The sequence below is a fragment of the Rhinatrema bivittatum genome, chromosome 5 (genome assembly GCF_901001135.1).
Source record: "Rhinatrema bivittatum chromosome 5, aRhiBiv1.1, whole genome shotgun sequence".
NCBI lineage: Eukaryota > Metazoa > Chordata > Amphibia > Gymnophiona > Rhinatrematidae > Rhinatrema > Rhinatrema bivittatum.
The window spans coordinates 349,510,563-349,524,063 of NC_042619.1; the positions used below are offsets into that span (position 1 = coordinate 349,510,563).

General features: G+C 41.8%; 1 protein-coding gene across 4 annotated transcripts in view; it reads right to left on the bottom strand.

Annotated features, from left to right (window-relative positions):
• TUBGCP5 (tubulin gamma complex associated protein 5) overlaps nucleotides 1-13,501 on the bottom strand; it is a 122,368-nt gene that overhangs the window by 63,313 nt on the left and 45,554 nt on the right. For all 4 annotated transcript variants that reach the window (XM_029604551.1, XM_029604550.1, XM_029604553.1 and 1 more), the window contains exons 11-12: nucleotides 5,899-6,101; nucleotides 5,622-5,737 (exon numbers count right to left, since the gene is read on the bottom strand). In XM_029604551.1, coding sequence (XP_029460411.1) covers nucleotides 5,622-5,737; nucleotides 5,899-6,101 — 319 coding nt within the window. The remainder of the gene's footprint in view (nucleotides 1-5,621; nucleotides 5,738-5,898; nucleotides 6,102-13,501) is intronic.

Below are 13,501 nucleotides of genomic sequence, written 5' to 3' on the forward strand. Positions count from 1 at the left end.
AGCTCCCTCTGGCCTTAATAAAGAAATCGAGTGGAATCTATTTATTAACTGTACGGATCCACCGAGACCAGCTGTTAGTTCTGACAGCTCTCGCGAGAGCTGCCAGGGTTCGCGCCTCTTTTCTGTTTAAATGTTTCACACCTGTGCGGGCTTGCGCGCTCCGGGTATTTCTGTATAGGTATGTACATCAGTAAAGGTTAGTACTATGTAGCCCCTTTTCACCTTCTGTATACTGACTGATATTTGTGTGTTTTTATATCTTAGATTCAAATATACCTTTGGTCCCCCCGACGCAGCCTGGCGAAACACGGGACCGTGTCGGGGGATCAATTTAAACGCTGTCATTTTGAACGGTTTGGAGTCGCCATTATTAACATTGAGATTCTTTATCCATTGGAACTGATTATGACTACTATTGAATGTGTGGTGATTAAAGATTCATTATCCTGCACCAGTGTACTGTGATACTTGCTTACGTGCAAGGTTTTTGCTCCTTCTTAGTTTAGATTTCAATTACCCCAATATTGACTGGGTAAATGTATCATCGGGACATGCTAGAGAGATACAGTTCCTGGATGGAATAAATGACATTTTTATGGAGCAATTGGTTAAGGAATCGACAAGAGAGGGAGCAATTTTAGATCTAATACTCAGTGGAGCACAAGATTTGGTGAGAGAGGGGCCGGTATTTGTTAAAAAATACCATCCTAGAAGCACAGTCCAGATGTATTCCACACATTAAGAAAGGTGGAAAGAAGGCAAAACGAATACCGACATGGTTAAAAGGGGAGGTGAAAGAAACTATTTTAGCCAAAAGATCTTCATTCAAAAATTGGAAGAAGGATCCAACAGAAGAAAATAGGATAATGCATAAGCATTGGCAAGTTAAATATAAGACATTGATAAGACAGGCTAAGAGATAATTTGAAAAGTTATATGTAACTGTTATATGTAACTGCATTTTCCGCACCACTGTTCTAGTTTATGTTTCACGATGCACCCTTGTTTTATGTGAACCAGCATGATGGGACTGCGATCTCGAATGCCGGTATATAAAAACCTTAAATAAATAAATAAATAAATGAAGTTGGCCATAGAGGCAAAAACTCACAGTAAAAACTTTATTAAATATATCCGAAGCAGAAAGCCTGTGAGGGAGTCAGTTGGACCATTAGATGATCGGGGGGTTAAAGGGGCACGTAGAGAAGATAAGGCCATCGCGGAAAGATTAAATGATTTCTTTGCCTCTGTGTTTACTGAAGAGGACGTTGGGGAGGTACCCGTACCGGAGAAGGTTTTCATGGGTAATGATTCAGATGGACTGAACCAAATTACAGTGAACCTAGAAGATGTGGTAGGCCTGATTGACAAACTGAAGAGTAGTAAATCACCTGGACCAGATGGTATACACCCCAGAGTTCTGAAGGAACTGAAAAATGAAATTTCAGACCCATTAGTAAAAATTTGTAACCTATCATTAATATCATCCATTGTACCTGAAGACTGGAGTTGTTCTTTTTTAGTATTGGCTTGATTACTGCAGATTTGAGGCATTTGGGGTAAATACCTTCACAGTCAGGGATACATTGACGATCTTGGTGATAGTTTTAGATATAGTGGGTTCAATTGTTTTGAGGGTTGTTATAGGGATGCTGTCTAGTGGGTGGTTGGCGGGGTTTATTTTTTTAATAATAGATTGAATTTCGACAGAGGAGGCGGTGTCAAAGTTTGTCCATGTTGAGGTTACCTTACTGTTCAGTCTGGTGTTTTGGCTGTTGTTGATTAAGTTGGTTTGTATTAGGTTTGATATTTTCTTGTTGAAAAATTCAGCAAAGTCATTACTTCTATGTTTGGGGCATGTAGATTCTTGGGTGGTTTTAGTGAGGTTTTGCACTATTGAGAATAACATTCTGGGGTTGTGATGAAATTTGGTGATTTTGTTGGAGAAGAATTCTTTTTTTGTATTGTTGATGATCTTTTTATATTGTGCTAGGTGGCTCCGATATATATTTAGTGTGGTTGCATTTTTATTCCTTCTCCATTCCCTGGAGTATACGTTTGGCTGCTCTGATGTTACCATTATACCACTGGTTGATGTGTTTTGATTGCTTTTTTTGACTTTGTAACTGTGCGGTTGATGCTGTCTGCTACTTTTTTTGTGATGTTTAGGCATGATGTTGCTGCATCTTCGGAGTTTGATAGATTTATGTTGATTAGTTCAGTTTGAAGAGTATTCTGTAGAAGTTCAGCGTTGAATGGAGGACGGTATGATATTTCATTTGGAGTGTTTTGAGGTGATTTGAGGTTGAAGTTGATAGATAAGTTGGCTTGGATTAGGTGGTGATCAGACCAAGGTATATCAGTGGTGTGGATTTTATTTGTTTGCCAATCTTCAGTGTTGATGAATATGAGGTCGATAGTGTGACCTGCTTTGTGAGTTGGAGTTTCAATTACTTGTTTAGATGTGGTGTTGATAGGGCATCAATGATGGTATGGCAGGTTTTTGAGTGGGTGAGTGAGTCAAAGTGATTGTTGAAGTCACCTAGGATGATGATGTGTTTGTTGAGTGATATGTTATTCATGATGTATTCAATTAGTGGGGACCAGTTTTTGTCGTGTGATCTGGAGGACAGTAGACGAGGCAGATTTGTAGTTTTGGTGAGTCAAATAATGCAACTTCAAAAGGTGCAGATATGTTTGTTGGATGAAGTGTTAACTAAGTCTTTTTTGGAGATTAGCATTAAACCGCCTCCTTTTTTTTTTCTGGGAATTGAGAAGGTATTGTATTCTTGGTTGAATAGTTGGTTAAGTAGTACGGAATCAGTGTTTTTGAGCCAGGTTTCAGTTATTGCGATGAAATCTGGTTTGGTGTCTATGAGTAGGTCACTGAATAGAGGAATTTTCTTTATTCTTGATCGAGCATTGACAAGTATGAATGAGAGTAGCCTATAAATTTGAGTACTGGATATATGTGTTGTTTTTGCTGTTTGCTGGTTGTTTTTGTTTGTTTTGAGGATTAGAGGGTGTGTGCTTCATTTGTGCTGAGTGGTGTTTTGAGAGCATGGGTTTTTTGTTTCGAGTTGGGAGTTCATTTGTCATTCAGATTTTCTGTTTGAAGTTCCTTTTGTTTGTGTGTCAACTGCGAGCCTTGTTTGTAGGAAGAGTTGGTAGAGGGCAATTCGTGGTTGTATGTAATGTGAAGGTGGTTTGTCGGCGTTAACATAGGTAAGGGTAAAGATGTAAAGTAGAGGGAATTAGAGGGAGCACGGAATGGGCTGCACGAAGGGGTTCACAAAGGGGCCTGCTCATTTGGACATGCTCCTTCGGCGCGCAGCACCTGTGGTGAGTGTGGATTTGAAATACTCACCCGGCTCCTTCTCATCCTATCTATCCGACAGAACCTACCAAGTATCAATTAACAACAACCCATCCAAAAAGATTAACCTCAACACTGGAGTTCCCCAAGGATCAGCGACATCGGCCATTCTATTCTATACTTTCTTCCCATTTGCCAACTACTAAAAGATAGTGGAATCACCCACTTCCTCTATACTGACGACATTCAACTTCTAATTCCCATCCAAAATTCAATTGAAGAAACGTACAAAGAAACATCAGCTCTGCTTGTCTCAATTAAAAATCTTCTAACATCACTGAAACTCATAATCAACATCGACAAAATAAATAATCCTCATGGACAAAAAACCCAATCCAACACCACCAGCCCTACTCTTACTCGATAATCAAATGAACTCAATACTCTCTGTCACCCACACCAGAAACCTAGGAATTATTATAGACAAAGAACTTTCATTCAAGAACCATATATCATACAAAATCAAAGAAGGATATCACAAACTACTAACCCTAAGACGTTTGAAACCATTTCTTAATCCTTATGACTTCAAAACTGTACTACAGCTACTCATATTCTCAACCATCAACTACTGCAACTCCCTACTAATTGGAATACCATCTTCCAACCTCAAGCCTCTCCAAATTCTGCAAAACTCAGCAGCCAGAATTCTGACGAACAAAGAAGAATGACCACATAACACCTATATTGATTTCACTACACTGGCTTCCAATTAAAGCTCGAACTGAACACAAATCGATGACCATCATACATAAATTACTAAACAATGAACATCAAGGTCAAATCTGTTTAAACATAACCCCCCAGAATCCTCAAAGAAATTTACGTTCAAACACAGGTCACTTAATAGTCCCCCCCCATCAGAGATGCTCACCTGACAACAACCAGAGAAAGAGCTTTCATCGCCTGCCCTAAAATATGGAACTCCCTCCCAAACGATTTGAGAACCCAACCTAACCTCAAAACTTTCAAAAAAGATCTAAAAAACGTGGCTGTTTTCTTAAAAGTCTACACTGATAATCAAACTTCACAACATCCTAACACCCAACAGAACTACCAACCGAATCCACAAAATAACTTGTCTCCAACCAACACCAAACAAACCCTTCGCACTCAAAAATGACATTTTTTTTTAATGGACTACAAAAACGTTTAATTTTTGTTTATAATATGTATCCTGTTATACCTTAAGTCACTATTGTGAAGAAAATACACTGAATCTTGTAAACCATTGTGATAGCTTCACCAAATGACGGTATATAAAACTCAACAAATAAAATAAATAAATAAATAATATCTCCAAATGCTTTTAGCTAGCAGTTTCAGCTGTCAAACACTGCTAAGCTACATGGAACTGCTGAAGTCAAGGCAAGATCTGGAAGACAAAAGAAAATATCTAATACACCTGTCCAATAAATGGTCAGTTCTATAAAACAGAATCCACAGACCCAGCAAAAGATCAGGTGCACAATTCAGTGTTGCTTACATAACAATAATCCACATGGGAGAGCTGTCAGAAGGTAACATCACAAACGTTATTGCCCAAAGTATGCAAAACAAAACATCCTGATAACATGCCTGGAACCTTTTGAAACAAAGGACATTGGATTGATGAAACGAAAATTGAACTGTTCGGCCACCCCACACAAAACACTGACTTCCATTTCTTGATAAATGTTTCTAACAGTTGAAACTGCTAGCTGGAATCATTTAAGAAATTCTCAGCCTTCCCCTGTTTTGTGAGAATGAATTATCTACAGCAAAAGCCAAAACTGGTAGACAACTCATGGCTAATATTGCTGCAAACAGCTGCAAAGACTCATACAATCAAGTCTTTTTGATTTTTTATTCTAAAATGAATTCTAGAATATTTCTAGAATTATTCTTTCATGATCAAAGTGTATAGTATGCTGTGTAGATGGGTGAGAGTTTGTATGTTTACTCTGATGTTCCTTTTTTGTACATGACCTGGGTATGCAGAGTCAACATATCCAGGCTTGTTTTGTTATTAAGTCTTTTACAGTTTTAATAAACAGCTTTAAACATAAAAACCCCTCCTACTTTAATGATTTTGATTTGTATATTTGAGAGGACAGAATATTAAAAATGTACAAGGATGTAAAGACATTTTTGCAAGGCACTGTAATTAACTAACTGTTAGCATCCTGTCTACATAACTGTGATGGTATACATGAAATAACATTTACGAACTCCAACCAATACTTGTTTTATCAAGGTTCCCTACCTCTGAATAATGAACTCCTTAGCAGGATCAGATAAATTTCCATGGACAATCCATTCATCCACGATCTCTAAATAAGGTCTCACTGTCTCAACCCAGAGAGAGAAAAGAAGGGACACCTGAAAGATTAAAAATTGTGTGTTTCGAGCTGAAAAGCACACAGAAAAATACTGCGGGCAGTTGTCAAACTAGAAGCATGTTAAATGTTTCACTGTGCGATGACAGTACTGCAAAAGCCTTCAGAAAAGAGTTCTTCATTAATCAAAGATGTCTTACGTACCATCTGTTCAGAGGTTTCTCCAACGCTGTCATATTCAAGAATGGATTTGTACAATGTATTAAGAAGGTGAGAAGCTTTCACAACATTTCGCGTGTCAGGTGGCACTTCTGCTATTCCTGTGCTGAAAATTTTATGGAGAACCTTGAGCTGGGCCAATCGAGGTGACAAGTTATCCAATACAATCGACAAAGTAACAGTTTTATCTGTGAAAAAAAAAAAAACAGAACATCATTTAACAAAAAAATGTCAAGCATGTTTGTTTCAATTCTTTCCCTACCATGAAATATCTATTTATTAAAACATTTACAGGCCGCATTACCCATAATTCTTAGTGGCGTTCCACTCAAATAAGCATAAATAGAAATAAATACTAAAATAAAAATTACACAAATCAAATACATAGAAAGAAATACAAACAATATTAAACCATAAGTTGAATATAGCCCAATGTAAACTGCAAAAACACTACCTCCTTTATACTGCTATAGCAAAAGCCCTAAAAAAAAAACCCCAAAAAACCCCCTTGTTTTTACTATTAAAACTTGACTAGACAGAGCTTTCAAATATACTTAAGTATTAAAACAGGCATGCCTGCAATAAGGTCTCAGGAAGACTGTTCCACAGCATGTTACCTATGAAAGCAAACAATTGGTCCCTGGACTCAGAAAGCCCCACTGTCGAGGAATAAAGGGACACTAAGGTCAAAGCAGAAAGATTACATAAATTCTTTTCTTCCATCTTTACTGAGGAAGATATAAGGCAAATACTCATGCTAGAAGTGATATGTAAAGGTGATGATTCAGAAAAAAAATTCTCAGTGAACCTGGAAGATGTACTAGGGCAAATCAACAAAGCGAAGAGCAGCAAATCACCTGGACCAGATGGTATACATCCCAGAGTGTGAAAGAACTGAAAAATGAAACTGCAGATCTAATATTAGTAATTTGTAAACCATCATTAAAATCAGCTTTGGTATTCGAAGATTGGAGACCAAAGTATTGCCGGTTTTTGAAAAGAGCTCCAGGGAAAAAGTATCCAAAAACTGTCTATCCCATTTTACTAAGTCAATTTAATTAATAGCAGGTAATGGGAACAACAAGTGAGGTGATCAAATGTGTTGATACAAAATTAGTCCGTTGTTAAATCACAAGAGGATTATGAGAAATTGCAAGAGAACCTTCACTGATTTATATTCCTCCTGCTAGACTGGGCATCCAAATGGCACATAACATTCAATGTAGATAAAATGATGCATGTAGGGAAAAGCAACTCAAATTATAGCTACACAATGCAAGGTTCCACATTGGGAGTCACCACCCAGGAAAAGGATCTAGGTTCCATCGTGAATGTGTGCAGTGGGCAACCAAGACAGCAAATCGAATGTTATAAATTGTTAGGAATGGAATGCAGAAAAAAATTGAGAATATCAATATCTCTGAATGGTGCAACCACACCTTGAGTATTATGCATAATTCTGGTCACTGTCTCAAAAAATATATAGTAGAATTAGAAAAGGTACAGAGAAGAGCAACCAAACTAATAGGATGGAATGATTTCCCTATGCAGAAAGGTTAAAAGATGTTAGGGCTCTTTAGCTTGGAGAAGAGACAGCTGAAGGGAGATGTGCTTTAAACGAGGCACCCTGCTAAAAATATTCTCTAAAATTTCATACTTCCTTCACAATTAGAATTGAGAAACCGTCAAATTCTAACTGCTGAATCCGACTGGATCAGTTGATCTGCTAAGTCTGATGATCTCAGTTTCCAAAACTAACCTTATCAAATTTCAGGAACCGCTGTTGGATTGGCTCAGCCTAATTCATGTTGGCTAAGTCGGCGGAAAGAAGACAGTCTGAAAGGTAGGGGCAAGGACTCGAGAAGAGGCAGGAACAGGCAGGTAAAGGAGCAGAAACAGAACACAAGATTAGGAGTGAGCTCAACAGCTTGGAAGAGGAATCCCCAAAGGGATTCCTGTTGCCGACGGGCTGGCTAGGTGCACAGAGTTTCCCGATGTCTTATAGCAGTGATAATGTTATCAGCCATCACCACAGAGTCCCGGATGCAGGGCCTATAAAGGCTGAGAGATTATGGTCTGCTTATTTGTCAGAGCCACTGGAAGGAGCACGGTGCTGGGAGCTATGTCAGAGGAGCCAGCAGGTAAAGGACACCATTGAGGAGGTAAAAGGCATTACAGTACCTCTCAAGCACTCCCCCGGGTCTGCCTATGTAAGCTTGTGAAGGAAGAAGTGGTGAATCTCTTGACCAATCATTGATTTTAGTTGCTGGTACCAGTGATCTCTCCTTCAGTCCATAAATCTTTACATTCTACTTCTCACCCTCTGGAGTACACAATTGAGAAATTACTACTTATACTACTGGTAATTTCCCTTTCTTTAGGACAGTCAGATTAATTCAGAACAAGATTGTTATGCACCTCTACCAGCAGATGGAGACGGAGTAAACTGACGTCACAATGACATCAACTTGCCAGTATTTTCTTCAAAAGCAACTGTAGACAAACTAGCAAAACACTTGATTAAAAACAGATAGCTATTGCAATACCCAGCCAACAGACAACAATCAGCTCAGACAAGAATGTAATAACACTAGTCTAGGGACTGCAGTAACACTTACCAGTAATCCCTGGAACACGTAGGCACACAGGAGGATCATTATGCAATCATTATGCAAGCATTCAGCAACCATGGGAGGGAAGCTGGATTCATTTGACTGTCCTAAAGGAAAGGAAATTATCAGGTAAGTAGTAATTTCTCATTTCTTAGCGTACAGTCAGATGAATCCAGAGCAAGTGCGATATATCGAAGCTACTCCCGAATAGGGCGGGAGGCTTCCCAGGGTCCTGTCAAAACTGCACGTGCAAAGGCCGTGACCTTCCAGGCCTGAACATCCAGATGATAATACCTGGAAAAGGTGTGCAAGTGAAATTCAGTGACCACCTTCAGTAAAAAGCAACAGTAAGCAGTTGTACCACCCCTGAAGTAATGGCTTCCAGCAAGACAAGGTCTTCAGTCCAGAAACCCTGGGCACAGAACAAATTGCCACAAGAAACACCGCTTTTCAAGGTCAGCAACCACGAGGATAGAGTACGTAGCGGTCTAAACGTAGAGCCCACCAAAAAATCCAAAAACAAATTATGACTCCATAAGGGCACCGGGAACTGCAAAGGGGGATAAAGATGTTTCACAGGTGACAGCCGCTACTTGTACATTTAAGGAATTGAGAGCCAAGCCTTTATTCAAGCCATCTTGCAAAAATTCCAAAAAAAGCGGAATCTTGGCCAAGGAAGGAAGAGTACCTCGATCCTCACACCAGGCCTCCATCATTCTCCAAACCTGCACATAGGCCAAGGAAGTGGAGAACTTTCTAGCTCTTAGCAAGGTGGAAATCACTGCCGCAGAGTATCCATGTTTCAGAAAGTGAGCCCTTTTAAGGGCCATACCATAAGACAAAATCGAGTTGGATCTTTGTGAAGAACAAGTCCCTGTTACAACAGGTTCCTGTGCACTGGAGTAGAAGACGAATCCACCAGGAGCCTCCGCAGATCTGCATAGCACGGTCTCCTGGGCCAATCGGGAGCAACCAAGAGCACCATTCCTCTGTGGCGTTCGATCCTTCAAATCAGTCTGCCCAACATGGGCCATGGAGGAAAGGCATACAGCAACTTGTCCTCCAGTCACTCCTGCACTAGGACATCGATCCCCAATGACTTCCTCCTGCGGCTGAAGAAACGCGGAACTTTAGCATTGCGCAAAATCACCAACAGGTCTAGGAACGGGAGACCCCAGCAATCCCGAATCAGCTGAAACACCTTGTCTGACAATGCCCACTTTCCTGGGTCCAGACCCTCCCTGCTGAGAAAGTCTACTTTTACATTGTCTTTGCCTGCAATGTGCGAGGCTGTGATCATCTGGAGATGCACCTCTGCCCATTCCATAAGATGATCTATTTGTTGGTCTTTGTACCTCCCTGCCAATTGATGTAAGACACAGTCGTTGCACTGTCCAACATTTGGCAACAGGCATCCTGCAGCCTGTTGCCAAACTGCAAGCATGCCAACCGGACCACCCTGGCTTCCAGCCGACTGAAGTTCCAGAGAGACTCTTCTGTACCTTTCCACTGTCAGCTCCTGACAGCAAGCTCCCCAATCAAGGAGACTCACATCAGTTGTCAGTACTAGCCAACTAGTTGAGCTTAGGGAAATTCCCTTCTGCAGATGATCCTCCTGCAGCCACCAATGCAGATGGGAAGAGACCTCCATCGGCAGGTGGAGCCAATTTGAACGGTCCTGAGACTGCGGGTTCACCGGGACAGCAGGGAGCACTGAAGAGGATGTATATGCACCCTCGCCCATGGCACCATTTCCAGGGTCGCCACCATGAAGCCAAGTACCTGCAGGAAAGGTCATATGGTCTGGCACAGAATGAAGATATGCTTTGGAGAGATCCAGGGAAGCCTGAAATTCCCTGGCTGCATGGCCTTTATAAAAGAGTGCAAGGTTTCCATGCAAAAATGTTTCACCTGCAGATGAAAGTTGACACCTTTGAGGTCCAGGATGCTCTCCTTCTTTGACACAACGAAAAGAAATGGAATATCGCCTTTAATTTCTTGAGATATGGCACTGGAAACACAGCCCTCAGACTGAGGAGCCATGCCAATGTACTCTCCACTGCCCACTTCTTGTGCGGGAAGTGGCAAGGAGACTTCATGAACATGTCCCGAGGAACCCTGCAAAACTCCATTGCATAACTTTCTCATGACTTCCAGGACCCATTGATCTGATGTGATTTCGACCCACCTCTGATAAAAGAGAGAGAGGCATCCCCAAATCTCCTGTTCCCGGGGATGGGTCAGCAAACCTTCATTGGAAGGCTCGGGGAGATGCCACTACCTGAGCCTGTGCTCTTTCTGGGTTGTCTGGGATGAAAGGACCAAGACCTACTGAAAGGTCAAGTCCTCTGAAAGGTTGCTCCTCTATATGGTCAAAAACGCCTAGATCCTCAAGCATGACTTCTCATGTTAAAGGAGCGCTGCGTCTGCTTCTGGCAAACAAGGAACCCGAGATTTGCCCCACTTGCTAGCCAGTTCCTCTAACTCGCTCCCAAATAAAAATGAGCCGCTAAAGGGCAAATTTGGTGAGGTAAGCCTCGGAGGTCGCATCGGTCAACCAATTTCTCAACCATAACTAACGCCTAGCCACTACTATAGAAGCCACCCCTCTGGCTGAAGTGCAGACCAAATCACAGCCCGCATCTGCCAAGAAGGTAGTGGCTGTTTCCATAACTGCCCTGGAGCTTAGCCCAGCGGAGTCAACCTCCTGGGAGAGAAGCAAACAAGAGCAGGCCCCCAAGGAACAACAAGAAGTGATCTGCAAGGGCATTGTCACTGCTTCAAATGCTTGCTTAAGGATAGACAATCTTTTTATCATAAGCATCCTTTCACGGCCGCTCCTCCATTCACCGGAATAGTGGTCTGCTTGGAGATGGCACACACAAGTGCATCTACCTTCAGAAAATGTAAGCACTCTCTTACCACTGAATCCAGAGGGTACAGGCCTTCCAAAAACCGACCCCCTTTGAAATTAGCCTCTGGGATGCCCCACTCAAGATCAAACAATTCTTGAATGCCCTCTCTATCAAGGGGAAAAACAAGAGGCTTTAGCTCAGACCTGGAATCTGCCCCAGGAGCCCTGAGCATTTCCAAGGTCTGGGAGATCAGAGCTGACAGTTCATCTCTATGAAAGAACCATAGCATAGTTCAATATGGTTCTAATTCTGGAGGGATTTCACCATCCTGAAAAAGATTTAGAATCGGCACCATCATCCGTGCCATCCAGATATCTAACAGAAAATCCCACTGTCACTCTAGGAGTACTCCAGCGCTTAACAGAAGGTCCAGGCAAGATTCTTACCCGAGCCTCTGCTCTGGGAACACTGGACAGGGTTGAAAACTGCACCCGAAGAAAGACTGCAACTCCTGGAAAGAAATATCAAAACCAGGAGGCAACTGAGGCGTAACTCACTGAGCTACCGTCCCCTTCTGAGGAACCAGTTAGGGGAGGTCCAAATTCAGGCACCCCAGCTGAGTCATCTTTACCCAGACCTAGATCCGGCTGAGAAGAACCAGGTTTAGTGAAAACATAGGAAGATAATTCTCCCTGAGCCTCCAAACAGCACTGGCGCAAGTTAGCAGGCACTCCTGTCTGAGATGCCCTAATATGACAGGTAATGCAAAGATAAAGATGCATAGGTTTCTTAGGTATAGGTGCGCTGAGCGGTGGCCGGAGGCATGCATCTAGCAAAATTTTTTTATTTTTTTTTTAAATATACATACTTCCAACTTAGGCGTCCAAAAATTAGGTATCCAACACTTAGGCCACCTACACCTAACTAGGCATCCCAAAGATTAGCTCCCCAAAAAACCTAAGCGCACAGTACAACTTGTGTGCACAGGTAAGCGTGCGGCCACTACGGTGCCGCGTAACTTGGGTGCACAGACTATAAAGCCTGATTGTGCAGCCAAAAAACTGAGAGCACAGCCTGGACGCACACGCCGAACCGACAATCCTGCAGAGGGCAGCTTTGGAAAGTGCTCAAAAGGTTGTTGCGGCCTACCATGCAGCAAAAAAGCCTCTGAGCAGGGCCTAGCCTAAGGAGGCTGTTCAGACCGCCAGGCTGCCCACATCCCTCGACCTCCCACGGAGTGGGATGAACACTGCAATGGCGCACGGAGATCGGAGGAAGGAGGAAGCCTTATGCAACAAAGGCCTCCTTCTAAGTCTCTGTATATTACTTTTTTTCTTTTAAACTTACAAGAGCTCAGCCTTACCAGGAAGGACCATTTGATATCACCTCAGGAGAGCGGGACGATTTCCTTAATTCTCCTCTCTCAAAATGAAGCAATCCCCAGTAGGGAGATGTATGTCCACCATCCCTAAAGAAGTACTTGCTTGATCCTGAGAAAGAAGAGAAAAAGGCCGACTAGCCTAGATCAGGAGACCGAAGGGATACGTCCTACACCTGCTGGAGACAGACAAATACTGAAGGGTTAGAGCAGGGGTGGGCAATTAATTTTCCCATGGGGCTGCATGAGAAATTGGGATGGTTTTAGAGGGCCGGACGAATATAATTAACTCAGTTCTCAATAGCCCTACTTATGAAAAGACAGCAGTTTACCACCAATACATGTCCTCTGAGAAAACACAACAAATAAGACCGATACAAACGCTTACATGCTAGCAAAATACCTCATCTCGGTAACAGACACAGAACCGACATAACATACTCCCAGGATCTGTAGTAATGCACATAAACTAATCCGCACACAGTTACACCTGTATTATGGAATACACTCAAACAGGAGCAACCCTATCTATGAAAAGGCAACACTACAAATATTAAATCAGGTCCTAAAAACCAATACACCTCTTATTAGGAAAACAGAACTAGCAAGCACTATAGATCCCCACACAGAAATAATTGTAAAACTATACTAATAAGCAGAATAAATGTTTCAAAACAGCTATGAACAGAATAACATCCAACAATTAAAAACTCATAAAAACTATTAAACATTCTCCAAACACC